The 27,500-nt window shown below is 50.3% G+C and overlaps 1 protein-coding gene and 1 pseudogene across 4 annotated transcripts in view; both read right to left on the reverse strand.

Annotated features, from left to right (window-relative positions):
- The window catches only part of LOC308157522 (tropomyosin alpha-1 chain-like), a gene marked incomplete at both ends in the record, with an annotated part of 20,063 nt that extends 5,254 nt beyond the window's left edge, over positions 1 to 14,809 (reverse strand). The window contains 4 exons of one of the 3 annotated variants that reach the window (XM_080531097.1): positions 756 to 873; positions 1,485 to 1,516; positions 12,793 to 12,894; positions 14,696 to 14,809. In XM_080531097.1, the coding sequence (XP_080387223.1) occupies positions 756 to 873; positions 1,485 to 1,516; positions 12,793 to 12,894; positions 14,696 to 14,809 (366 nt within the window). Of the gene's footprint in view, positions 1 to 755; positions 874 to 1,484; positions 1,619 to 5,240; positions 5,367 to 12,768; positions 12,895 to 14,695 lie in introns of those variants that run through there. The other 2 variants (XM_080531095.1, XM_080531096.1) reach the window with 2 other exon arrangements.
- A 4,590-nt stretch (positions 14,810 to 19,399) lies between these two features.
- Positions 19,400 to 27,500, reverse strand: part of LOC308158413 (rho guanine nucleotide exchange factor 2-like) — a 36,831-nt pseudogene continuing 28,730 nt past the window's right edge. Inside the window, exons 22-25 of the transcript in view lie at positions 27,219 to 27,272; positions 25,909 to 26,280; positions 23,960 to 24,053; positions 19,400 to 19,470 (exon numbers count right to left, since the gene is read on the reverse strand). The product of the transcript in view is annotated as a rho guanine nucleotide exchange factor 2-like (transcript). The remainder of the gene's footprint in view (positions 19,471 to 23,959; positions 24,054 to 25,908; positions 26,281 to 27,218; positions 27,273 to 27,500) is intronic.

The raw sequence follows: 27,500 nt of genomic DNA on the forward strand, positions 1-27,500 counted from the left end.
CGCACACACACACACCACACACACACACACACACACACACACACACACACCACACACAAACACACACACACACACACAACACACCACACACCACACACCACACACACACACACACAAACACAGGTTACAGTTACTCTTATATAGGAGGAGAGGAGAGGAGGAGGAGGAGGAGAGGAGGAGGAGGAGAGGAGGAGGAGGAGGAGGAGAGGAGAGGAGGAGGAGGAGGAGAGGAGAGGAGGAGGGGGAGGAGGAGGAGGAGAGGAGGAGGAGAGGAGGAGGAGGAGGAGAGGAGGAGGAGGAGGAGGAGGAGAGGAGGAGGAGGAGGAGGAGAGGAGGAGGAGGAGAGGAGGAGGAGGAGGAGAGGAGAGGAGGAGGGGGAGGAGGAGGAGGAGAGGAGAAGGAGGAGGAGAGGAGGAGGAGGAGATGAGGAGGAGAGGAGGAGGAGGAGGAGGAGAGGAGGAGGAGGAGGAGAGGAGGAGGGGGAGGAGGAGGAGGAGAGAAGAGGAGGGGGAGGAGGAGGAGGAGAGGAGGAGGAGGAGAGGAGGAGGAGAGGTGAGGAGGAGGAGAGGAGGAGGAGGAGGAGAGGAGGAGGAGGAGGAGAGGAGGAGAGGAGAGGAGAGGAGAGGAGGAGGAGGAGAGGAGGAGGAGAGGAGAGGAGGAGGAGGAGGAGGAGAGGAGGAGGAGGAGGAGGAGGAGGAGGAGGAGGGGGAGGAGGAGGAGGAGAGGAGAAGGAGAGGAGGAGGAGGGAGTCTCACCTCCTCATACTTGCGGTCAGAGTCCTCAGCGATGTGCTTGGCCTCCTTCAGCTGGATCTCCTGCATCTCCATCTTCTCCTCATCCTTCATCGCCCTGTTCTCTATCACCTTCATCCCCCTGTACACACACACACACGCACACACACACGCACGCACACACACACACACACACACACACACACACACACACACACACACACACATCAGAACCAGCTGCAGTAAAGGCCTGGCAGAGCATCACACAGGAGGACCCCAGCATGGTGATCCATGTCTCCAGACTTCAGGCTGTCATCGCCTGCAAAGGATTCTCCACAAAGTATTCAAAATGAACATTTATGGTTATGTTAATTTGTCCAATTATATTTGAGCTCCTGAAAATAGGGGACTGTGTATAAAAATTGTTTCAACTTCTAAACTTTTGATACAATATTTTTGTTCAACCCCTTGAACTAAAGCTGAACGTCTGCACTTCAATCCCTCCTTCCATCTCCACTTCCCATCTCCTCTGTTTCATCTCAGATCCATTGTGGCAGACAGAGACAAGATAATGGAAATTGTGTCACTGTCCAAATATTTCCGGACCTAACTGTATGTGTGTGTGTATGTGTGTGTGTGCCTCTGTGTGTGTGTGTACCTCTGTGTGTGTGTGCACCTCTCACTCTCGACCGCAGCCTTCTCTGTGTGTGTGTGTGTGTGTGTGTGTGTGTGTGTGTGTGTGTGTGTGTGTACCTCTCAGACTCGTCGGCAGCCTTCTCCGCCTCCTCCAGCTTCTGCAGGGCGGTGGCCAGCCTCTCCTGGGCGCGGTCCAGCTCCTCCTCCACCAGCTGGATACGCCGGTTCAAACTGGCCACCTCCGCCTCCGCCTGGGGAGGGGGGGGGGAGGGGAGAGAGGGAAGGAGGAAGGGAGGGAGGGAGGGAGGGGGGGGAGGGGAGAGAGGGAGGGAGGGAGGGAGGGAGGGAGGGAGGGAGGGGGGGAGGGGAGAGAGGGAGGGAGGGAGGGAGGGGGGGAGGAGAGAGAGGGATGAAGAGAGTAGAGAAGAGCTCTAACCTGTGTTCATATTTCTTTGTGGAGTGAGGTGAGGGAATCGTATATACAGTATAATACAGTGGATTCACTTTTTCTACATTTTGTTGTGTTAGACACAATTTAAAATGGATTTATTTAAATTAAAAAGAATTTGCCATCAATCCATACACAATACCCCTAAAGTGAACGTTTTTTGACATTTCAGTAAATTTATTAAAATTGAAATTCAAGAAATGTACGTAGGAATTTAGACCCAAAGCAATAAAATGAGCTAAAATGAAAAATATTTCATCAACAAATGACTCAGTAAGTTGAATTGAATTCATCTTAATGCAAGAACAATAGTTAATGTCATTTTGGAATGAATATCTTTCTTTTTATAGGGCCTCTGATTTGCATAGGAATCAATTACACACTGAGCTCTGTAGTAAAACCAGATGAACACATGTTCAGTCACTTTCTCTGCTGTATCACCTGAGTTCATTGTTGCAAACACACGTCTGATAAGAGAGATTATCTCATTAACACACGTCTGATAAGAGAGATTATCTCATTAACACACGTCTGATAAGTGAGATTATCTCATTAAGGGTGTGAGGGTGTGTTTGGCTGCTTGGTTACAGAGCAGTGTTGTACAGGCTGAGATGATGTTGACACATCCACTGTGCTGTGTCCTCTCCACCATTCAACTATGTAGTACACACACACACACACACACACACACACACACACACACACACACACACACCATATAAAACACATTCACCAACACAATGACGTACATACATTGGTATGTGTGGCCATGTAGAGGTGGAGGACCTAGACTACCTGGTTTACATGTCCATGTTTGGCATTTAGCAGACGTCTTATGGAAATTGTGTCACTGTCCAAATATTTCCGGACCTAACTGTATGTGTGTGTGTACCTCTCACTCCAAAGCGACTTACAACAGATACATTTGACTAAGCAAGTGAATCATCAATCCACCAGTCGTAGCAGGAAGAGTAATCTAGCTCCTTTTATATTTAGACACTGGAGAACAGAGATCAGAGATCAGTAAATTACAAGGGGGGCAGTAGAAGTCTTAGGGAACAGTAAAGGGGAAAAGCGTGTGTCTCAGGAGACGCAGTGCTGGGGGGTAGTAGATGTCTCAGGAGACACAGTGCTGGGGGGTAGTAGATGTCTCAGGAGACGCAGTGCTGGGGGGTAGTAGATGTCTCAGGAGACACAGTGCTGGGGGGTAGTAGATGTCTCAGGAGACACAGTGCTGGGGGGTAGTAGATGTCTCAGGAGACACAGTGCTGGGGGGTAGTAGATGTCTCAGGAGACGCAGTGCTGGGGGGTAGTAGATGTCTCAGGAGACGCAGTGCTGGGGGGTAGTAGATGTCTCAGGAGACGCAGTGCTGGGGGGTAGTAGATGTCTCAGGAGACACAGTGCTGGGGGGTAGTAGATGTCTCAGGAGACGCAGTGCTGGGGGGTAGTAGATGTCTCAGGAGACACAGTGCTGGGGGGTAGTAGATGTCTCAGGAGACGCAGTGCTGGGGGGTAGTAGATGTCTCAGGAGACGCAGTGCTGGGGGGTAGTAGATGTCTCAGGAGACGCAGTGCTGGGGGGTAGTAGATGTCTCAGGAGACACAGTGCTGGGGGGTAGTAGATGTCTCAGGAGACGCAGTGCTGGGGGGTAGTAGATGTCTCAGGAGACACAGTGCTGGGGGGTAGTAGATGTCTCAGGAGACGCAGTGCTGGGGGGTAGTAGATGTCTCAGGAGACGCAGTGCTGGGGGGTAGTAGATGTCTCAGGAGACGCAGTGCTGGGGGGTAGTAGATGTCTCAGGAGACACAGTGCTGGGGGGTAGTAGATGTCTCAGGAGACGCAGTGCTGGTGGGTAGTAGATGTCTCAGGAGACACAGTGCTGGGGGGTAGTAGATGTCTCAGGAGACACAGTGCTGGGGGGTAGTAGATGTCTCAGGAGGGACAGTACAGGGGGTAGTAGATGTCTCAGGAGACGCAGTGCTGGGGGGTAGTAGATGTCTCAGCAGACGTAGTGCTGGGGGGTAGTAGATGTCTCAGGAGACGCAGTGCTGGGGGGTAGTAGATGTCTCAGGAGGGACAGTACAGGGGGTAGTAGATGTCTCAGGAGACGCAGTGCTGGGGGGTAGTAGATGTCTCAGGAGGGACAGTACAGGGGGTAGTAGATGTCTCAGGAGACGCAGTGCTGGGGGGTAGTAGATGTCTCAGGAGACACAGTGCTGGGGGGTAGTAGATGTCTCAGGAGGGACAGTACAGGGGGTAGTAGATGTCTCAGGAGGGACAGTACAGGGGGTAGTAGATGTCTCAGGAGACACAGTGCAGGGGGGTAGTAGATGTCTCAGGAGACACAGTGCTGGGGGGTAGTAGATGTCTCAGGAGGGACAGTACAGGGAGTAGTAGATGTCTCAGGAGGGACAGTACAGGGGGTAGTAGATGTCTCAGGAGGGACAGTACAGGGGGTAGTAGATGTCTCAGGAGACACAGTACAGGGGGCAGTAGATGTCTCAGGAGTAGCAGTTAAGGTGTAACCTTATAACTTGGTGTTATACCTGTTCTCTAGAGGTTAGGGTTGTCAGGGTTAGACCAGGGTTAGGAGTAGGACCAGGGTTAGACCAGGGTCAGACCAGGGTTAGACCAGGGTTAGACCAGGGTTAGGAGTAGGACCAGGGTTAGACCAGGGTTAGACCAGGGTTAGACCAGGGTCAGGGTTAGACCAGGGTAAGACCAGGGTTAGGACCAGGGTTAGGACCAGGGTTAGACCAGGGTTAGACCAGGGCTAGACCAGGGCTAGGACCAGGGCTAGGACCAGGGTTAGACCAGGGTTAGACCAGAGTTAGACCAGAGTTAGACCAGGGTTAGACCAGGGTTAGGACCAGGGTTAGACCAGGGTTAGACCAGGGTTAGGACCAGGGTTAGGACCAGGGTTAGGACCAGGGTTAGGACCAGGGTTAGATCAGGGTTAGACCAGGGTTAGACCAGGGTTAGACCAGGGTTAGGACCAGGGTTAGACCAGGGTCAGACCAGGGTTAGACCAGGGTTAGACCAGGGTTAGGACCAGGGTTAGACCAGGGTTAGACCAGGGTTAGGGCTAGACCAGTATTCAAATGTATTGATTGTAAGTCGCTTTGGAATAAGGCGTCTGCTAAATACCAAAAATGTAAATGTAAATGTAAATGTAAACCAGGGTTAGACCAGGGTTAGACCAGGGTTAGGACCAGGGTTAGGACCAGGGTTAGACCAGGGCTAGACCAGGGTTAGGACCAGGGTTAGACCAGGGCTAGACCAGGGTTAGACCAGGGCTAGACCAGGGCTAGACCAGGGTTAGGACCAGGGTTAGACCAGGGCTAGACCAGGGTTAGACCAGGGTTAGGGTTAGGGTTAGGGTTAGGGTTAGACCAGGGTCAGACCAGGGTTAGGAGGTTAGTACCTGTTCTCTGCCGTTCCTCTCCTCCTCCCCCTGCTTCTCCAGAGAGTCTCTCCTCTCCTCCGCCTCCTCCGCCTGCTGTTGCAGCACCTTGATCTTCCGCCGCACCGCGTCGATGTTCCCGGACATGCTGGAGGTGGGTGGTCACGGTCACGGTTAGGGTTGTTAGGGTTAGGGTTGTTAGGGTTAGGGTGGGTGGTCTTCTGCGCGGCTGGAACGCAGAGCAGCGACGAGTCTAACCGTCCAGACTCGCGCGACTCAAGTCTCTACTGAAGGCGGGAACACTGTCCTCGCGCAGAGGGGTGACTACAGTAACACTACAGTAACACTACAGTAACACTACAGTAACACTACAGTAACACTACAGTATCACTACAGTAACACTACAGTAACACTACAGTATCACTACAGACTAACACTACAGTAACACTACAGACTAACACTACAGTATCACTACAGTATCACTACAGACTAACACTACAGTATCACTACAGTATCACTACAGTAACACTACAGTAACACTACAGTATCACTACAGTAACACTACAGTAACACTACAGACTAACACTACAGTAACACTACAGTAACACTACAGTATCACTACAGTAACACTACAGTATCACTACAGTAACACTACAGTAACACTACAGTAACACTACAGTAACACTACAGACTAACACTACAGTATCACTACAGTAACACTACAGTATCACTACAGTAACACTACAGTAACACTACAGTAACACTACAGTAACACTACAGTATCACTACAGACTAACACTACAGTAACACTACAGTATCACTACAGTAACACTACAGTATCACTACAGTAACACTACAGTAACACTACAGTAACACTACAGTAACACTACAGTATCACTACAGACTAACACTACAGTAACACTACAGTAACACTACAGTAACACTACAGTAACACTACATTATCACTACAGTAACACTACAGACTAACACTACAGTAACACTACAGTAACACTACAGACTAACACTACAGTAACACTACAGTAACACTACAGTAACACTACAGACTAACACTACAGTAACACTACAGTAACACTACAGTAACACTACAGTAACACTACAGACTAACACTACAGTAACACTACAGTAACACTACAGTAACACTACAGTAACAAATACTAAAAAAAGTTAAAAAATTGCAAGTGTGCGCGTGAGACGCAAGAGTTTTTGCAGGGTGAGATGTCTGCAGATGAAAGTAAGCAAGTTGAAAACGTTAGCAAATATACTTGCTGAGTGTTCTGACAGAGAAAGGTCGTTATTATTGTGACTAGTGTCTGATTATAGTTCCATGGTGTGAATAGTGTCAAAGAACTAGCTAGCTAGCTCAGAGGTGATGAGATGAGCTAGTCTGCTGCACACTTGCCAGCTAAAGAGCTAACTGGATGCACTTTATTATTTTACTTAAAGTAGATAAACAATCTTTCTTATTCTGCTAGAATTGGGCTTCATGGTAATACCATAATGGTATATTTACAGTACATGGACAGTGGATTGAAGCATTGGCACAACCCTCACTCTTTGGAAATGTCTGTTTTCTATAGATGGATATACAATTTATTTTTCAGCAACCCAATATTCAATTCGAATTATGTTATGAATTGATATGGATCAATGTATACCTCTTATTAAATTATAAATACTCTGGTTGTTATGTTTGCCTTTTGGTTGACAGTAAAAGAGGAGGATAGAGAAGGAGAGAGCAGGATGGTGTCGGCACACCAAAGAGAGAGAGAGCAAGAACCAGGTGAGAAAGTGGACAGGTAGTGAAGACCACATATTATGCCACAGTCCATGCCACCCCCTCCCCAAGGCAGCAAACCTAGGGGAAACACTGAGAGCAGATAGATGAACTGTTCAGTGTCAAGACTGGAGAAATGGAGATGGAGGTTATAAAGCTCCAGAATAATGTCCAGCTACAATCGCAACAACATTCACAACATTTCTGGAGCCTGGTAGACCCAGAAAACTATAAGAATATTCACCAAGCAGCCCTGAAAGTATTTGTTGTATTTGGCTCTACATGCCTTTGAGAATCAGATTTTTCTAAAATGAATGTAATGAAATACTACTACTACTTCTGAACAAGACTGACAGATGAGCATTTAAATTACTCTATCAGAGTGAACCTAAGTGGATACACTCCAGCATACACCACTCTTGTAGACTCCATGCAGTGACATTCATCTCAAGTGTAGGAATGAGTGAATGCTGGAGTGTATCCAACTAACCTAGCTGTAATTATTACACACATGCACACATTTTTTTGAAAGAGACAAAAGAAGAAAAAAATACTAATGTTTTCTGACTGAAAAAACTAGAAAAGGTGAATGCACTTATGACACACATGTGGACCATATAATTATAAGCTTTTGATATGTGAATGGAGGTGATGTGATACATTGATATATGGATACAGAATACACTGCTACTACTATAGTGAGCTTACACATTGACATTTGAAACAGAGCATGCTAGTGAAGAATTTCAGAGTGTTTTGATACGTTATGTGAATGACTGTAAGTAATAAGATAAGAGTAGCTCTCGGCCACTTACATTTGTTCAAAGTAGCTCTCGGATGAAGACAGGTTGCAGACCCCTGCTTTAGACCCCTGCTCTGGACTATGAGGTTCAGTTATACAGAAGTGAATGAATACAGCAGCGCTGGGCGGAGCTGTGACGTGTCACCGGCCAATCAGGCAGCGCTTCTCTTATCTGAATATTCATGAGACTTCCCCAAGCACCGGAGGAGAGGGAGGGGGAGGAGCCACGCCCTGGGTCACGTGACCAGGTAGCTTAATCACCGCATTCCTGCCGCGCCCAGGTGGCGCAGCGACGCCCAGGTGACGGGGTGCGGTGGGTAGTGACCTTATTAGGGTAACAATAACTTAGCCTGGAAGGAGGGGTGTGTGTGCGTGTGTGTGTGTGTGTGTGTGTGTGTGTTAACACTCCTGGACACTCCTATGCGTTCCTATGCAGCAGGTTGCCAGGCAACCATTAGCCTGGTGACTTCACTCCCTCAGCATCTTGCTCAACTGATTGCAGAATACACACACACACACACACACATACACACACACACACACACACACACCCACACACAGAAACACTTGAGCCCCGGCGTTGAGAGATATGACCCTGTGATAATGTCTTCACCAGGGAGGAACAGCTGTCTGATATCATTCCTCATTCCATTACTGAGCCTGTGTACACACACACACACACACACACACACACACACAGGACTGCTCAAGTTCGTACTGGTTGTAGTTGGTTGTTGATGTCATTGTGGACACACTTCCTACACGGCTCTGGATCAGAGTGACTAGAGCAGCCGTGGGTGGGGTCATTGAAACAAGCAGACGAGCTCATACAACTATTTTAGAGACTCTACGCTGGCTTCCTGTTAAGTTCAGAATAGATTTCAAGATCCTTCTGCTTGTTTATAAAGCTCTCACTGGCACAGCACCAGAATATGTTCAGACCTTTTGCTATCATATCAGCCCAACAGAGCTCTCAGGTCTTCTGCTAGCATATCAGCCCAATAGAGCTCTCAGGTCTTCTGCTAGCATATCAGCCCAATAGAGCTCTCAGGTCTTCTGCTAGCATATCAGCCCAATAGAGCTCTCAGGTCTTCTGCTAGCATATCAGCCCAATAGAGCTCTCAGGTCTTCTGCTAGCATATCAGCCCAATAGAGCTCTCAGGTCTTCTGCTAGCATATCAGCCCAATAGAGCTCTCAGGTCTTCTGCTAGCATATCACCCCAATAGAGCTCTCAGGTCTTCTGCTAGCATATCAGCCCAATAGAGCTCTCAGGTCTTCTGCTAGCATATCACCCCAATAGAGCTCTCAGGTCTTCTGCTAGCATATCAACCCAGTAGAGCTCTCAGGTCTTCTGACGCTGGTTTTCTCTGTGGACCACATGTACAAAAGAAGAGATTTGGTGAGGCTGCATTCTCATTTTATGCTCCAGATTGTGTCTCACTGCCAGTTTACATTAGGGATGCAACCTCAGCACATATGTTCAAGTCAAGACTAAAAACCCATCTTTTTAATATTGCCTTTAAATGACTAAATAATTAAATGATGATTATATAATGATTGGAGCACTTTGAGCTGCAACGTTTGCAGGAAAAGCACTGTACAAATAAAAGTTATTATTATTATTATTATTATTATTATTATTATTATTATTAACACTAGAACAGCCATGGGTGGGGTCATTAACACTAGAACAGCCATGGGTGGGGTCATTAACACTAGAACAGCCATGGGTGGGGTCATTAACACTAGAACAGCCATGGGTGGGGTCATTTGACCCTGTGTGTAATTTCTTTCTTTATATCTTTGCACTCTATCAAATTTCAGGACCCTCCTTTCATGACTTTTCCTAGATATGTGCGTTCTACCACCCAGTATCCTTACATGTTCTAAATCACATCAGGATAAGCTGGTATGAAGCTATTTTAAAATGTTTCTGTGTAGGAGGCAGGCTAACTTACAAGGCGACCAACTAGTGGTCATTGTGTGTAAGTAGCAGCTTCCCATTGTAAAGAATAGGGTCATTTGACCCCTGATAGTAAGGTGGATATATAGACTATATAGTCTTATAGTAGGGTGTAAATAGTATAGATATATATAGACAGACTATATAGTCTTATAGTAGGCAAAACAGTCACGGCTGTTGTAGTGTTAATGACTCATATATGACTGATGTAAATACTAAATAACCCTTATATATATATAACTCTGTCTCTGTCTGTCTGTCTGTCTGAAGGCTCATCTCTTTTTGGATCTGTGTGTGTGTGTGTGTGTGTGTGTGTGTGTGTGCCTCAGTATGTAGATCTCACTTCCATCTTTGACCACTAGATGGCGCCTCAGACCGTCAGGTCAGGATTAGAAGCTTTAGAGTCGACAGGGAAAGTTGTTATTTTTGTTTAATTTCTACATCATATTTCACTGATCAGTTGAAGTTACAGATCGGCTGGAACAGAATAGTAATATTTAAGATCATCATTTTTTATTTACATTTAAGACATTTAGTAGACGCTTATTCTAAAGTGACTTACAGTCGATACATTTGACTAAGCAAGTGAATCATCAATCCACCAGTCGTAGCAGGAAGAGTAATCTAGCTCAGGCCAGGGGCCACTGGCAGTCACAATGCTAGAACAAGGAATATTGTTTTTTTGTTTTTTTAAATGTATTAATAGACACTGGAGAAACAGTACAGGGGGGTAGTAGATGTCTCAGGAGGGACAGTACAGGGGGTAGTAGATGTCTCAGGAGGGACAGTGCAGGGGGGTAGTAGATGTCTCAGGAGGGACAGTACAGGGGGGTAGTAGATGTCTCAGGAGGGACAGTACAGGGGGTAGTAGATGTCTCAGGAGGGATAGTACAGGGGGTAGTAGATGTCTCAGGAGGGACAGTACAGGGGGGTAGTAGATGTCTCAGGAGGGACAGTACAGGGGGTAGTAGATGTCTCAGGAGGGACAGTACAGGGGGTAGTAGATGTCTCAGGAGGGACAGTACAGGGGGGGGTAGATGTCTCAGGAGGGACAGTACAGGGGGGTAGTAGATGTATCAGGAGGGACAGTACAGGGGGTAGTAGATGTCTCAGGAGGGACAGTACAGGGGGGTAGTAGATGTCTCAGGAGGGACAGTACAGGGGGTAGTAGATGTCTCAGGAGGGACAGTACAGGGGGTAGTAGATGTCTCAGGAGGGACAGTACAGGGGGGTAGTAGATGTCTCAGGAGGGACAGTACAGGGGGTAGTAGATGTCTCAGGTGGGACAGTACAGGGGGGTAGTAGATGTCTCAGGAGGGACAGTACAGGGGGTAGTAGATGTCTCAGGAGGGACAGTACAGGGAGTAGTAGATGTCTCAGGAGGGACAGTACAGGGGGTAGTAGATGTCTCAGGACGGACAGTACAGGGGGGTAGTAGATGTCTCAGGAGGGACAGTACAGGGGGGTAGTAGATGTCTCAGGAGGGACAGTACAGGGGGTAGTAGATGTCTCAGGAGGGACAGTACAGGGGGGTAGTAGATGTCTCAGGAGGGACAGTACAGGGGGTAGTAGATGTCTCAGGAGGGACAATACAGGGGGGTAGTAGATGTCTCAGGAGGGACAGTACAGGGGGGTAGTAGATGTCTCAGGAGGGACAGTACAGGGGGGTAGTAGATGTCTCAGGAGGGACAGTGCAGGGGGGTAGTAGATGTCTCAGGAGGGACAGTACAGGGGGGTAGTAGATGTCTCAGGAGGGACAGTACAGGGGGTAGTAGATGTCTCAGGAGGGACAGTACAAGGGGTAGTAGATGTCTCAGGAGGGACAGTACAGGGGGGTAGTAGATGTCTCAGGAGGGACAGTACAGGGGGTAGTAGATGTCTCAGGAGGGACAGTACAGGGGGTAGTAGATGTATCAGGAGGGACAGTACAGGGGGTAGTAGATGTCTCAGGAGGGACAGTACAGGGGGTAGTAGATGTCTCAGGAGGGACAGTACAGGGGGGTAGTAGATGTCTCAGGAGGGACAGTACAGGGGGTAGTAGATGTCTCAGGAGGGACAGTACAGGGGGTAGTAGATGTCTCAGGAGGGACAGTACAGGGGGGTAGTAGATGTCTCAGGAGGGACAGTACAGGGGGTAGTAGATGTCTCAGGTGGGACAGTACAGGGGGGTAGTAGATGTCTCAGGAGGGACAGTACAGGGGGTAGTAGATGTCTCAGGAGGGACAGTACAGGGAGTAGTAGATGTCTCAGGAGGGACAGTACAGGGGGTAGTAGATGTCTCAGGAGGGACAATACAGGGGGGTAGTAGATGTCTCAGGAGGGACAGTACAGGGGGGTAGTAGATGTCTCAGGAGGGACAGTACAGGGGGGTAGTAGATGTATCAAAATGGCAGGAAAAACAACAATGTCACAACAAGATGGCGGCTACTTCACTGGAAATGAGGATATCTTCCACTGCAGTATCTATCTGCGATCATTTCCTGTTTCATTTGAATGTTTCACCTTCCCTCTCTCATATTCCTCTCCTCCTCTGGGCATTCTCTATATATATACCCTCCCACACCCACACCCACACACACAAAGGCATACACACACACACACACACACACACACACACACACACAGAAACACACAGAAACACTTGAGCCCCGGCGTTGAGAGATATGACCCTGTGATAATGTCTTCACCAGGGAGGAACAGCTGTCTGATATCATTCCTCATTCCATTACTGAGCCTGTCCTCCAATTTCTACCTCCCCCAGCCTCTCCTGGTGTTCTACCTCCCCCAGCCTCCCCTGGTGTTCTACCTCCCCCAGCCTCCCCTGGTGTTCTACCTCCCCCAGCCTCCCCTGGTGTTCTACCTCCCCCAGCCACCCCTGGTGTTCTACCTCCCCCAGCCTCCCCTGGTGTTCTACCTCCCCCAGCCTCCCCTGGTGTTCTACCTCCCCCAGCCTCCCCTGGTGTTCTACCTCCCCCAGCCTCTACTCACGTCAGCAGCCTTCTTGTCTGCCACCTCCAGCTTCTCCTGAGCGTCCTTCAGCGCCTCAGAGTATTTGTCCAGCTCGTCCTCCGTCCCCTTCAGCTTCTTCTGCATCGCCAACAACTCATCCTCATGCTGAGAGAGAGAGAGAGAGAGGGAGAAGGAGAGAGGGAGAGAGAGAGAGATGGAGAAGGAGAGAGAGACGGAGAGAGAGGGAGAGGGAGAGAGGGGGAGAGAGAGAGAAGGGGGGAGAGAGAGAGAGAGAGAGGGAGGGAGGGGGAGAGAGAGGGAGAAAGGGAGGGAGAGAGAGAGAGAGTGGGGGGGAGAGAGAGAAGGAGAGAGAGAGGGAGAGAGAGACGGAGAGAGAGAGATGGAGAAGGAGAGAGAGACAGAGAGAGAGAGGGAGAGGAAGAGAGGGGGAGAGAGAGAGGGGGGGGGGAGAGAGAGAGGGAGAGAGAGAGAGAGAAGGAGAGGGAGGGGGAGAGAGGGAGAGAGAGAGAGAGAAGGAGAGGGAGAGAGATGGATAGAAAGAAAGGAGAGAAATGGAGGAAGAGAAGGGGGAAGAAAAGATAATGGTAGAGAAGGGAGGGAAAACAGAGAAGAGAAGAAGAGAAGAAGAGAGGAGAAGAAATGTAGAGGAGAAAGCAGAGGAAGGGAGTTAGACAATGGGACAACAGCTCCACTGTTAAATGGTAAACAGACTTATATAGATGACTTATATAGATGACTTATATAGATGACTTATATAGACTGACTTATATAGATGACTTATATAGATGACTTATATAGATGACTTATATAGATGACTTATATAGCGCCTTATTCCCAAGCGCTTTACAACGGCCTCTCATTCACACATTCACACACCAATAGCGGCAAGCTGCCATGCAAGGCGCCGGCCCGCTCACTGGGAGCAATTTGGGGTTCAGTGTCTTGCCCAAGGACACCTTGACATGTGGCCAGCCGGGATTTAACCGCCAATCGGCCAACCTTGCGATCATTAGACGCCGGCTCTACCTCCTGATCCACAGCCTCTACCTCCACCAGCCTCTACCTCCCCCAGCCTCTACCTCCTGAGACACAGCCTCTACCTCCTGAGACACAGCCTCTACCTCCTGAGACACAGCCTCTACCTCCACCAGCCTCTACCTCCACCAGCCTCTACCTCCTGAGCCACACCCGCCCCATAACCCTAACCCCCTCACCCTCCACACCCTAACACCTCCTAACCCCCCCCACCCCTCAAACTAACACCTCCTAACCCTAATCCTCACCCCCCCCTAACCCCCCCCCCACTCCAGCCTTCCAGAGGTGATTGACAGGCCTGGTCTGGTGTCAAGGCCGTGTGGATATAAATACTCTGCCAACTCTCCATCAACTCACACTCCCTCTCTCTCCCTCCCTCCCCTCCTCCTCTCCACTCTCCCTCTCTCTCCTCCTCTGTCTCTTTCACACTCTGTCCATCAGGCCGTCAGTATGCCACCTTGACCTTCAGCTCTGAACCCTGCTGGCCACAGCACCACAGAAGAAGAGAGGATCGAGTTTCTCTCCATTTTGGGTCTTTTGGCAGCGAGCCTGGGCTGGTCACGCCATGCTCCTGTTGTTCCTCCCCCAGCCTCCCCTGGTGTACTCCCTCCCCCAGCCTCCCCTGGTGTTCTACCTCCCCCAGCCTCCCCCAGCCTCCCCCAGCCTCCCCTGGTGTTCTACCTCCCCCAGCCTCCCCCAGCCTCCCCTGGTGTTCTACCTCCCCAAGTCAAATGACCACTAAGTCTAAAAACGACATCATCACACCAGTGAACCCAGCAGCAACACCACCTGACCCAGACCCATCCTAGTGGCCCCGGGTCAGACCAGGGAAGGTCCTGGAATGTTCCGTCTGGTTCCAGAAGGTTCCAGAAGGTTCTAGAAGGTTCTAGAAGGTTCTAGCTCCGCCCACCTGTTTGCTCCTCAGCTCGGCGGCCTTCTTGTCGATCTCGGCCTGCTCCGCCTGGTCCAGCGCGTTCTCCTTGTCCACCTTCAGCATCAACATCTTCTTCTTGATCGCCTCCATCTTGTTGTCTGAGACGGTTCACAGGCGGCCCAACAGACGGGGAGAAGGACTGATCCGAGAGACGGAGAGACGGAGAGAGGGATGGAAGGAGGGGAGGAGGACAGTCCTCAGCAGAGAGAGAGAAAGAGAGAGAAGTAGAGAAAGAGAAGGGAAGGAAAGAACAGCGACCAAACTCACGACTGGGGACAATGGCATTTATACCCCAGAGACGAGGCCCCGCCCCCCCTGTCCACAAGCCCCGCCCCCCCTGTCCGCAAGCCCCGCCCCCCTCAGAGCCTCAAGTCCGTCAGCTGTCCCTTACTGTCCTGCCTACTGTCTCCACTCCCACGCAGCTGCTCCCTGCTGAGCCCTGCACCCCCCCACCTCCCCCACACCTCATGTATGGCTCCCCCCCCCCCCCCCCCCATCTATACATGGCTCCTAGACAGTGAGAGAGGAGAGAGATGTAGGAATAGTAACAGAGGATCAGAGGATCAAGGTATCGGAAGACAAAGCCGTCATGTCTATTCCTGTCCTCCGCACGTCTCCTGTTACCGCCGGGTCTACCCACGTCGTCGTCCCCGACACACCCCCATCCCCCCCCCCCCACACACCCCCCACACCCCCCCGGGGACCCCACGACCACGAGGATATCACTGTGGCCCTCGTATGGATATTAGTATCAGGCCATTCCACAGCCAGGCCAAACCCACAGCCGTCTGAGTCCCAGAGCAGCCTAGCCCAGAGCAGCAGCGTGAAGGGATGAGACAGACTGCTGCTGTAGTGGACAGTTGAACCCTACGTTTGTATGTGACACAGTCTGATCATCTGGTCCTCATGTCTGATCTGATGTAATGATCTGACTTTTCTTTCAAAAACAGTGAATACATTTACACATTTCTCCGTTGTTGAAAATCGACGCCACGTCGCTAGTCAGCTAACACAGCTTGTTCTGTGAGCCTGATAACAATGTAAAGTAGTGTTCGAGTTAACTAGGTAACAATGTAAAGTAGTGTTCTAGTTAACTAGGTAACAATGTAAAGTAGTGTTCTCGTTAACTAGGTAGCAGTGGGGATTACTCACCCAATCCATTGCGTTGTTGCAGTATTTTGGCTTGACTAGCGAGTTTGTGTTGTGGTTTGTATTTCCGTAGTTCCGTGTTTCAAAAGAAAAGTCTGAACATTTTGATTGGTTGCCGACATGCGGCCCAGATGATCAGACTCACACATGTTAACTTGAAAGAAACAGAGGGACAGAAATAACAGCTTAGCTGCTGATGCTAGGTTAGGTAAAGGTTAGCTTAGCCGCTGATCAGAGGAGAGTCTCCTGAGACACAGCCTCTACCTCCACCAGCCTCTACCTCCTGAGACACAGCCTCTACCTCCTGAGACACAGCCTCTACCTCCACCAGCCTCTACCTCCTGAGACACAGCCTCTACCTCCACCTGCCTCTACCTCCTGAACCACAGCCTCTACCTCCTGAGCCACAGCCTCTACCTCCACCAGCCTCTACCTCCTGAACCACAGCCTCTACCTCCTGAGCCACAGCCTCTACCTCCTGAGACACAGCCTCTACCTCCTGAGACACAGCCTCTACCTCCTGAGCCACAGCCTCTACCTCCTGAGACACAGCCTCTACCTCCTGAGACACAGCCTCTACCTCCTGAGACACAGCCTCTACCTCCACCAGCCTCTACCTCCTGAGCCACAGCCTCTACCTCCTGAGACACAGCCTCTACCTCCTGAGCCACAGCCTCTATCTCCTGAGACACAGCCTCTTCCTCCACCAGCCTCTACTTCCTGAGACACAACCTCTACCTCCACCAGCCTCTACCTCCTGTACCTCTAATCACCTCAGTAGTAGAATGAGCTGTATGTATGTGTGTGTGTGTGTGTGTGTGTGTGTGTGTGTGTGTGTGTGTGTGTGTGTGTCTGTGGAATTCAACACACTGGAATGGAACGACTGTCGCACATGTAGAGATGCTGATTTAAGAAATGTTTGGAGTGGTCTCTTATTTATTTCCAGAGCTGTATGTATGTGTATATATGTGTGTGTGTGTGTGTGTGTGTGTGTGTGTGTGTGTGTGTGTGTGTGTGTGTGTGTATGTGTGTATATATAGATATACAGTGCTGCTTGAAAGTATGTGAACCCCAATTATAATTATTTTTAGTTTTTACCATGAAATCTTTATTTTATCTGACACAACAGGTTTATATTTACCAACTGCATATGTTGGTTTAGAGGGAATCGTGCCTGTAGCAGGAACACTATAACAACATGAGTACTAGTATATCACTCATTAGTATATCACTCATTAGTATATCACTCATTAGTATATCACTCATTAGTATAATCACTGATGACAGAGGGACAGAAAGGCAGATGTGGGTTGGACATTCATATCTTTAGTATGGCTTTCTGCAAACAGTAATAGTATACATTACAGTTTCCTTTTCAAATGAAGACACACACACACACACACACACACACACACACACAATCAGTGTCCTCGCTAGCCTCAGTAAGATGCATAAACACTTGTAAGCACAAGATTCAAATTAACAATAAAAAACTAATTATACAACAATGAATAAAGATTTTATATATCTATAATGAACACATACAGAGGTCATAGGTCAGATATGAAGATCATCTGTCTGTCTGTCTGTCTGTCTGTCTGTCTGTCTGCCTGTCTGTCTACCTGCCTGCCTGCCTGTCTGTCTGCCTGTCTGTCTGTCTGTCTGTCTGTCTGCCTGCCTGTTCTCACCTGAGATCGTGTCGTCCTGCAAGGAGAAACAAAATGGATTTCTGGTCACATGACCACAGTCACATGGAAGGTCCAGCCGCCGTTTCTAACTACAGGAAGTGGGAAAGGAAGTGACTACTGCTGAATAGGAAGTGACTACTGCTGAACAGGAAGTGATGGTTGACTTCGTCCACTGGAGTTAAAAACCTTCTAATCTCTGTAAGTGTTCTAATGATCACACACACACACACACACTCACACACACACACACACACACACACACACACACACACACACACACACATACACATACACATACACATACACACTCACAGAGTCATGGAGATACAGTAGATCTTAATTATATAGAGGAATAAAGGAATAATAAATAAATACAAATCATCACCATCATAAACATTCTTAATCATGAGGAGGTCGTATTTACATCTTCATGCATCACAAACATCCAATCACATTAACACATCGTTCGCCTCATAGCATAACTGCCTAAGTCATATTTTGGCCAAATGTAGATATCTGCCTAACTCTCCTCTCCTAACACTGCTGATTCACTGGGCATTACTGCCTCTATGCCATCAGCCTATCAGAATGCTTGTTACATTCCAACATCACTATCTGCCCACGTCATCTCTATGAGAGACATGTTTGACACTACATACAAAGATGTGGCTGACCACGACTCGAGTGAAGCACGACTCAGGCTGCTATGCTAATGAGGCTAACGCTATGAGGCTAACGCTACGAGGCTAACGCTATGAGGCTAACGCTAGGCAGCTGAACTTCCTGCCCACATCAGGTCTGGGAGTTGCCATGGTTACTACCTGCATGCTTGTCGTCCATTTCCTGCACATTCTTCTTTGGAAATACTGTCTTTGCATAACTCCGCCCCTTCCTGTGGTGGCTCCGCCCCTTCCTGTGGTGACTCCACCCCTTCCTGTGGTGACTCCGCCCATTCCTGTGGTGACTCCGACCCTTCCTGTGGTGAGTCACCACTGGGGTATGATGTCATGTCCAGTGTTGATCCAGAAGGGAGCCGCAGAAATCCAAATAATCCCAGGTGATAAACATGAAGGAAGAATGCTAATGCTAATGCTAACGTGAACGTTGACCCCAACGCTGAGTCACTGTAAAGCTAATCCATGAGGGGGGGGGGGAGGCTGGGGGAGGTAAAAACACTCCCTGGAACAAACATACCTATATTATACCCCATAATACCCCACCCATATGACCCTTCTAACATCCTAACCCTCTGTGTGAAGAGAAGAAGCGATTTTTTTTTATGCTTGTAAATAAAAGTTCTATGATGCATTGAAATGACATTAAACTAAGATAATACGATGGTCAGCATACTTTTTAAAATCTTTATTAATAAGTTATTACAGAAACAGTAAGTGACATTTTCCGAGAGCGAAATCTGTTGTGGTATTTAAAAATGGCGGTTAGCGAAGAAGATTTCCATTGACCAATCAACGGTGTGCAGCGTCACACGTCACACGCAGCCTGGCAATAAAGTACCTTTCGCTACCCATCCCGAACAGGAAGTAAACATACCCATCCCGAACAGGAAGTAAACATGGCACGGGTACTGTGGCCTGGTCCGGCTTGGTTGGCAGTGGAAAAAGGCAAAAGAACAGGGCCAGGTGACCCGGGTTAGGGTTAGGGTTAGGGTTAGGCCCTGGAGTGGGAAAGCGCCATTAGTGTGTTTCTGGGGGGACTGTTAACAATGTGACACGTTATTTTTTTGTTTCCGGATGGGCCTTTAACACTGTGACACCTTCCTCTCTCTGGTCTGGGGGGACTGTTAACACTGTGACACCTTCCTCTCTCTGGTCTGGGGGGACTGTTAACACTGTGACACCTTCCTCTCTCTGGTCTCTCCACGCGGTTCACCCTCCTCTGGAATGGCCTGGAGATCTGCACAGAGACACAAAGACGGTTTTATTAATTAATAATCAATAAGGTTTTATTCATTAATAATCAATAATGGGGGGGGGAGGGTGGTGGGGGAGGGAGGGTGATGGGGAGGGAGGGTGATGGTGGAGGGTGATGGGGGGGGAGGGTGGTGGGGGAGGGAGGGTGGTGGGGGAGGGAGGGTGATGGGGAGGGTGGGTGATGGGGGAGGGAGGGTGGTGGGGGAGGGAGGGTGATGGGGGAGGGAGGGTGATGGGGAGGGTGGGTGGTGGGGGAGGGAGGGTGGTGGGGGAGGGAGGGTGATGGGGGAGGGAGGGTGGTGGGGGAGGGAGGGTGATGGGGGAGGGAGGGTGATGGGGGGGAGGGAGGGTGATGGGGGAGGGTGATGGGGAGGGAGGGTGGTGGGGGAGGGAGGGTGATGGGGGAGGGAGGGTGATGGGGGAGGGAGGGTGATGGGGAGGGAGGGTGGTGGGGGAGGGAGGGTGATGGGGGAGGGTTCATCACCAAATGGATGGGTTAGGGAGGTGTTATGTAACAGTGTGTGTGGGCTGCATTAGCATAACAATAATAATAATAACTTTCATTTATATAATAACGCCTTTCAGGGTCCCGCGGTTGCTTTACAGAGAGACAGGAAAGAACGAAAACAGTCAGACAAACAGACAGACAAACAGTCAGACCAACAGACAGACAAACAGACAAACAGACAGACAAACAGACAGACAGACAGACAGACAAACAGACAGACAAACAGACAGACAGACAGACAAACAGACAGACAAACAGACAGACAAACAGTCAGACCAACAGACAGACAAACAGACAAACAGACAAACAGACAGAAAAACAGACAAACAGACAAACAGACAAACAGACAGACAAACAGACAGACAAACAGACAGACAAACAGACAGGCAGACAAAACAACAGCAGAACTAGGGGCCTTGGCAAACAGGTGGGATTTGAGGGCGTTTTAAAGGTGTCCAGGGGGGGGATGTTGCGGATCACCGCAGGGAGAGAGTTCCAGAGGGTGGGGGGGGGGGGGGGGCAGGGAGAGAGTGGAGGGGGTCAGATAGGTACTGGGGGGCATGGAGGGACGTGTAGGTGAGGAGGAGGATGTTGTAGGAGATGCGGGACTTGACCAGTAGCCGGTGGAGGTGAATGAGGGTGGGGGTGGATGAGGGTGGAGGTGAATGAGGGTGGGGGTGAATGAGGGTGGGGGTGGATGAGGGTGGGGGTGGATGAGGGTGGAGGTGGATGAGGGTGGAGGTGGATGAGGGTGGAGGTGGATGAGGGTGGAGGTGGATGAGGGTGGAGGTGGATGAGGGTGGGGGTGATGTGCTGCCAGGGCTTGGTGTGTGAGAGGACCCTGGCAGCTGAGTTTTGGAAATACGGGAGCCTGTCCAGGGTTTTGAACAGGACACCATCGCAGTAATCCAGGAGGGAGGTGACAAATTCATGGACCAGAGTTTCAGCGAGAGAGTCAGAAGAGTGACGGTTGGAATCTGGCAATGTTCCTTAGGTGGAAGAAGACGGATTAGGTGACGATTTAATGACATCCAGGTTTTTATTTCGTGCAGGCAGTTGACAATTGGTCTTGATGGAGGATGGTGGTCTTGATCCGTTGGAGCAACACAGCAAGAAGGAGATGCTGGTGGCCTTCTACCATGGTGCAGTGGAGAGCATCCTCACCTTCGGCATCTCCAACTGGTTCCACAGCTGCACGGCAGCGGAGAGAAGCGAGCTACAGAGAGTCGTGAGAACAGCACAGAAGATCACCGACGCCCCCCTCCCCTCTCTGGAGGAGCTGTACAAAACACGCTGTCTCAGGAGGGCCTCCAAGATCTCCAAGGACCCGACCCACCCTGGGCACGAACACTTTGTCAAGCTGCCCTCGAACAGGAGGTACAGGACCCCGGCCGCTAAGACAAACAGACTGAAGGACAGCTTCTACCACAGGGCCGTCAAGGCCCTGAACACAGAAAAGGCCTAAGTTCTGGCCCGGACGGATTGTATGGCAGCTAGTGCTGAGGCACAAACATGTACATTTTCAAGCCTGCAAACTGTGACACTTTAAAATAATGTGAAAAAAATACTTTCTTGTGAAATATGACAACCCTAGTTGACTATCTGTGCAGTATAGTACAGTGGATTGTGTACATAGCCTCTATTGATGTAAACCAGCTCCTTACCTTCTTGTGATTTTATGCATCTATGCTTTTTCTAAAATGTGTTTCTTTTTCCTTTCCTAAACACCAGGGGAGCCTCCCCTCCTAAATGTCGTTGTTTGGTACCTGTACTGTAGCAATGACAAATAAAGTCTATCTATCTATCTATCTATCTGATGAGGGCGGCCTCCGTGCTGTGGTGAGATCTGAAGCCAGGCTGGAGGGTCTCATGGTTGGTCATGTGATGATGGAATTGGCCGGCGGCTACTAAGGGAAGGTTGGAGATGGAAGGTTGGAGATGGAAGGTTGGAGGTGGAAGGTTGGAGATGGAAGGTTGGAGGTGGAAGGTTGGAGATGGAAGGTTGGAGATGGAAGGTTGGAGATGGAAGGTTGGAGATGGAAGGTTGTAGATGGAAGGTTGGAGATGGAAGGTGGGAGGTGGAAGGTTGGAGATGGAAGGTTGGAGATGGAAGGTTGGAGATGGAAGGTTGGAGATGGAAGGTTGGAGATGGAAGGTCGGAGATGGAAGGTCGGAGATGGAAGGTCGGAGATGGAAGGTCGGAGATGGAAGGTCGGAGATGGAAGGTCGGAGATGGAAGGTCGGAGATGGAAGGTCGGAAATGGAAGGTCGGAGATGGAAGGTCGGAGATGGAAGGTCGGAGGTGGAAGGTCGGAGATGGAAGGTTGGAGATGGAAGGTTGGAGGTGGAAGGTCGGAGATGGAAGGTTGGAGATGGAAGGTTGGAGGTGGAAGGTTGGAGATGGAAGGTTGGAGGTGGAAGGTTGGAGGTGGAAGGTTGGAGATGGAAGGTTGGAGGTGGAAGGTTGGAGATGGAAGGTTGGAGATGGAAGGTCGGAGATGGAAGGTCGGAGATGGAAGGTTGGAGGTGGAAGGTTGGAGATGGAAGGTTGGAGGTTGGAGATGGAAGGTTGGAGATGGAAGGTTGGAGATGGAAGGTTGGAGATGGAAGGTTGAGATGGAAGGTTGGAGATGGAAGGTTGGAGATGGAAGGTTGGAGATGGAAGGTCGGAGATGGAAGGTTGGAGATGGAAGGTTGGAGATGGAAGGTTGGAGATGGAAGGTTGGAGATGGAAGGTTGGAGATGGAAGGTTGGAGGTGGAAGGTTGGAGATGGAAGGTTGGAGATGGAAGGTTGGAGGTGGAAGGTTGGAGATGGAAGGTTGGAGGTGGAAGGTTGGAGATGGAAGGTTGGAGGTGGAAGGTTGGAGATGGAAGGTTGGAGGTGGAAGGTTGGAGGTGGAAGGTTGGAGATGGAAGGTTGGAGGTGGAAGGTTGGAGATGGAAGGTTGGAGGTGGAAGGTTGGAGGTGGAAGGTTGGAGATGGAAGGTTGGAGATGGAAGGTTGGAGATGGAAGGTTGGAGATGGAAGGTTGGAGATGGAAGGTTGGAGATGGAAGGTTGGAGGTGGAAGGTTGGAGATGGAAGGTTGGAGGTGGAAGGTTGGAGGTGGAAGGTTGGAGATGGAAGGTTGGAGGTGGAAGGTTGGAGGTGGAAGGTTGGAGATGGAAGGTTGGAGATGGAAGGTTGGAGATGGAAGGTTGGAGGTGGAAGGTTGGAGATGGAAGGTTGGAGATGGAAGGTTGGAGGTGGAAGGTTGGAGGTGGAAGGTTGGAGATGGTGGTCCTCTGTGGCTCAGTTGGTAGAGCGTGGTGCTAACAACGCTTAGGTTGTGGGTTCGATTCCCGCTGGGACCGTATGTACTGAAATGTAGGCACTCACTGCAATGTAAGTCGCTTTGGATAAAAGCGTCAGCTAAATGGCATATTATATATTATAGATCGGCCGGTGGTTGTGGAGGTCATCACACCTCGGGGGGGAGGGGCTGGGGGAGGGGGAGGGGCTGGGGGAGGGGGAGGGGCTGGGAGGGGGAGGGGCTGGGGGGGGGAGGGGCTGGGGGGGGGGGAGGGGCTGGCTTCAGGAGCTGCTGATGGATGGAGTCCAGGGATTTGGAGCAGAGATCTGGTCACCAGAGGGGGGGGTCGGGGTATCGGGGGGTGGAGAAGGCGGTCCATGGTGGAGAACAGTGTTCTCGTGTTGTTTTCCTGGGAGCCGATTAGTCGGGAGTAGTAGAGCATTAGTATTAGCATTAGCATTAGCATTAATATTAGCATTAGCATTAGTATTAGCATTAGCATTAATATTAGCATTATTATTAGGGTTAGAAGGTTAGGGTTATGTGTTTATGTCTCTAATCTCCTGGAACGTCCCGATGACGCTCACATCCAGCCATCTGTGTCATGTGATGTGATGTGATGTCATGTCATGTGATGTCATGTGATGTCATGTCTCAATGGCAACACTGACCTCGGGGGTCGTCCTCGTCTGAGGTCACGTCCTCCTCCACGTCGCTGCCCGGAGCTTCTGATTGGTCGATGGACTCCTGGGAGGCTGACTGAGGCTGGAGGAGGAGGGGCGTGGTCAGTACCTGTCTGTCTGTCTGACACCTGACCTGTCTGTCTGTTACCTGTCTGTCTGTCTGTTACCTGTCGATCTGTCTGACATCTGACCTGTCTGTCTGTCTGTCTGTTATCTGTCTATCTGTCTGACATCTGACCTGTCTGTCTGTCTGTCTGTTACCTGTCTGTCTGTCTGTCCTGTCTGTCTGTCTCTGTCTGTCTGACACCTGACCTGTCTGTCTGTTACCTGTCTGTCTGTCTGTTACCTGTCGATCTGTCTGACATCTGACCTGTCTGTCTGTCTGTCTGTTATCTGTCTATCTGTCTGACATCTGACCTGTCTGTCTGTCTGTCTGTTACCTGTCTGTCTGTCTGTCCTGTCTGTCTGTCTGTCTCTGTCTGTCTGACACCTGACCTGTCTGTCTGTCTGACACCTGACCTGTCTGTCTGTTACCTGTCTGTCTGTCTGACACCTGACCTGTCTGTTACCTGTCTGTCTGTCCTGTCTGTCTGACACCTGACCTGTCTGTCTGCCTGTCACCTGACCTGTCTGTCTGTCCTGTCTGTCTGTCTGACATCTGACCTGTCTGTTACCTGTCTGTCTGACATCTGACCTGTCTGTCTGTCTGTTACCTGTCTGTCTGTTACCTGTCTGTCTGACATCTGACCTGTCTGTCTGTCTGTTACCTGTCTGTCTGTCTGACATCTGACCTGTCTGTCTGTCTGTTACCTGTCTGTCTGTCTGACATCTGACCTGTCTGTCTACCTGTCTGTCCTGTCTGTCTGTCTATCTGTCTGTCCTGTCTGTCTGACACCTGACCTGTCTGTCTGCCTGTCACCTGACCTGTCTGTCTGTCCTGTCTGTCTGTCTGACACCTGTCTGTCTGTCAGCTGACCTGTCTGTCTGTCACCTGTCTGTTACCTGTCTGTCTATCTGTCTGTCCTGTCTGTCTGTCTGACACCTGGGGGCAGGTAGTGGTGGTCTATGGGGGGTAGTGGTGGTCTAGTGGATAGTGAGTTGGACTTGTGATCGGAAGGTTGTGAGTTCAAATCCCGCCTGAAGCCACACCACTACTAGTGTGCCCTTGAGTAAGGCACTTAGCCCTCAGTTACTCCAGGGGGAATGTCCCTGTAATTCGTAATTGTAAATTGCTTTTGATAAAGGCGTCTGCTAAATGGCAAAATTAATTAAATTATTACACCTGTCTGTCTGCCTGTCTGCGTGTCTGACACCTGTCTGTCACAAGACCTGTCTGTCTGTCCTGTCTGTCTGTTTGTCTGCTTGTCTCTCTGTCTATCACCTGTCTGTCTGTCTGTCTATCTGTCTGTCCTGTCTGTCAGCTGACCTGTCTGTCTGTCTGTCTGTCTGTCTGTCTGTCTATCACCCCCAGTATACATCAGACCAGTGCTGCCCCCTAGTGGTTGAGTACAGTAAGGGTTATTGGTGACCAGCATGAGGAGGTGCCAAGCTGTTGTGACTGCGTATGGATCTTCCACACGCTACTGAGGTCCCTGACAGTGTAACATTAATAACGTGTAAAATGGCCAATATGTGTTGTTTTTTCCTTATTACTGTGAGAGAGTGCAATCATCCAATCCACCAAGCAACTCAAAACCAGAGTGAAACCAGAGTGAATACCAACCAATACCATTTTGGCAAATGTTTTTGGGCCGCTACCCACACGTTTAGCTGTGTTGCTCATTCCATGAATGCATGATCCTTACTAATCAGGCTTTCCAACCATATCAAACACAATACCAACTGGTATTATTAAAGGGGAGGATTAATCAACCGAAATAACGCTTCCGATTTTTTTTTTAGGTGTTTTATATATAAGGGTCAGGGTGTGTCTCTACCTGGTCTGAGGGTGCAGTGCCAGGCCCGTCCACAGCCCCGGGGGGGGCGCTGTTGCTGCTGCTGGCCTTCATGCTGCGCATCTGCCTCTCCAGCTGGAGGCGGAGCTTTTCGCTGTCCCTCAGCCGAGACTCCGCCCCCCTCAGCCTCCCCAGCTCCTCCTGCAGCAGGCTGTGCTGCCTCTGCAGCAGGCCGAGCTCCGCCCCCGGCCCCGCCCCCGGGACTGGCCCCGCCCCCCCGGCCTCACACACACCTGCGTCACGTGACAGGGAGCGCCAGAGGCGGCCAGGGGGCGTGGCCTCCCGGGGGGAAGGGGCGGGGCTCTCAGAGCGCATGAGGAGTTCTAATACTGAGTCCTGCTTTATTACTGCTCCCTAGAGGGAGGGGGGGGGAGGGGAGGAAGGGGGGGGGAGGGGAGGAAGGGGGGGGAGGGAGGGAGGGGGAGGGGGGGAGGGAGGGGGGAGGGGGAGAGGGAGGGGGAGAGGGAGGGGAGAGGAGGGGGAGGGAGGGGGGGAGGGAGGGAGGGAGGGGGAGAGGGAGGGAGGGGGAGAGGGAGGGAGGGAGGGAGGGAGGGGGGGAGGGAGGGAGGGAGGGAGGGAGGGGGGGAGGGAGAGGGAGGGAGGGGGAGAGGGAGGGGAGGGGAGAGGGAGGGGGGGAGAGGGAGGGAGGGAGGGAGGGGGGAGGGAGAGGGAGGGAGGGGGAGAGGGAGGGGAGGGGAGAGGGAGGGGGGGAGAGGGAGGGGGAGAGGGAGGGGGGGGAGGGGGGGAGAGAGGGAGGGAGGGAGAGAGAGACAAAGAGAGACATTAGGACAGTTGTCTTCTATTAGATCACCAACGTAGAGACGTAGTCAACCAGAGTACTAGTTAACCCCAGGGAGTCCCAGGTACTGACCCCAGCACAGTGGCCATTCCACCAGCAGGGCGGAGTTTAACCTCCTCATCACCTGAGCTGGTTATGTTATACACACACACACACTCACACACACACACACACACACACACACACACACACAATCCCACCCATGCACATGCACACACATGCACACGCACGCACAAAGGCATGCACACACACACACACACACACACACTCACACACTCACACACTCACACACTCACACACTCACACACTCACACACTCTCACACACACACACACACACACACACACACCACACACACACACACACACACACATGCACACGCACGCACAAAGGCATGCACACACACACACACTCACACACTCACACACTCACACACACACACACTCACACACACACACACACACACACACACACACACACACACAGACACAGACCTGCAGGGTGTGCAGGTTGGCACTCAGGTTCATCAGCCTCTGGGTCAGCTCCTCCTGGAGAACATCAAACACAAGCACACTTAACATCATCAAACACACTTAACATCACTACTCTACACTTACATAACCCTTAACCTTTACATTTACATAACCCTTAACCTTTACATTTACATAACTCTTAACCCTTAACCTTTACATTTACATAACTCTTAACATCACTACTCTACATTGACATGTTTGTCATTTAGCAGACGCTTTATTCCAAAGCAACTTACAATCGAT

This window comes from Nansenia antarctica, assembly GCF_963989245.1.
Source record: "Nansenia antarctica genome assembly, chromosome: 5".
Taxonomy (NCBI): domain Eukaryota; kingdom Metazoa; phylum Chordata; class Actinopteri; order Argentiniformes; family Microstomatidae; genus Nansenia; species Nansenia antarctica.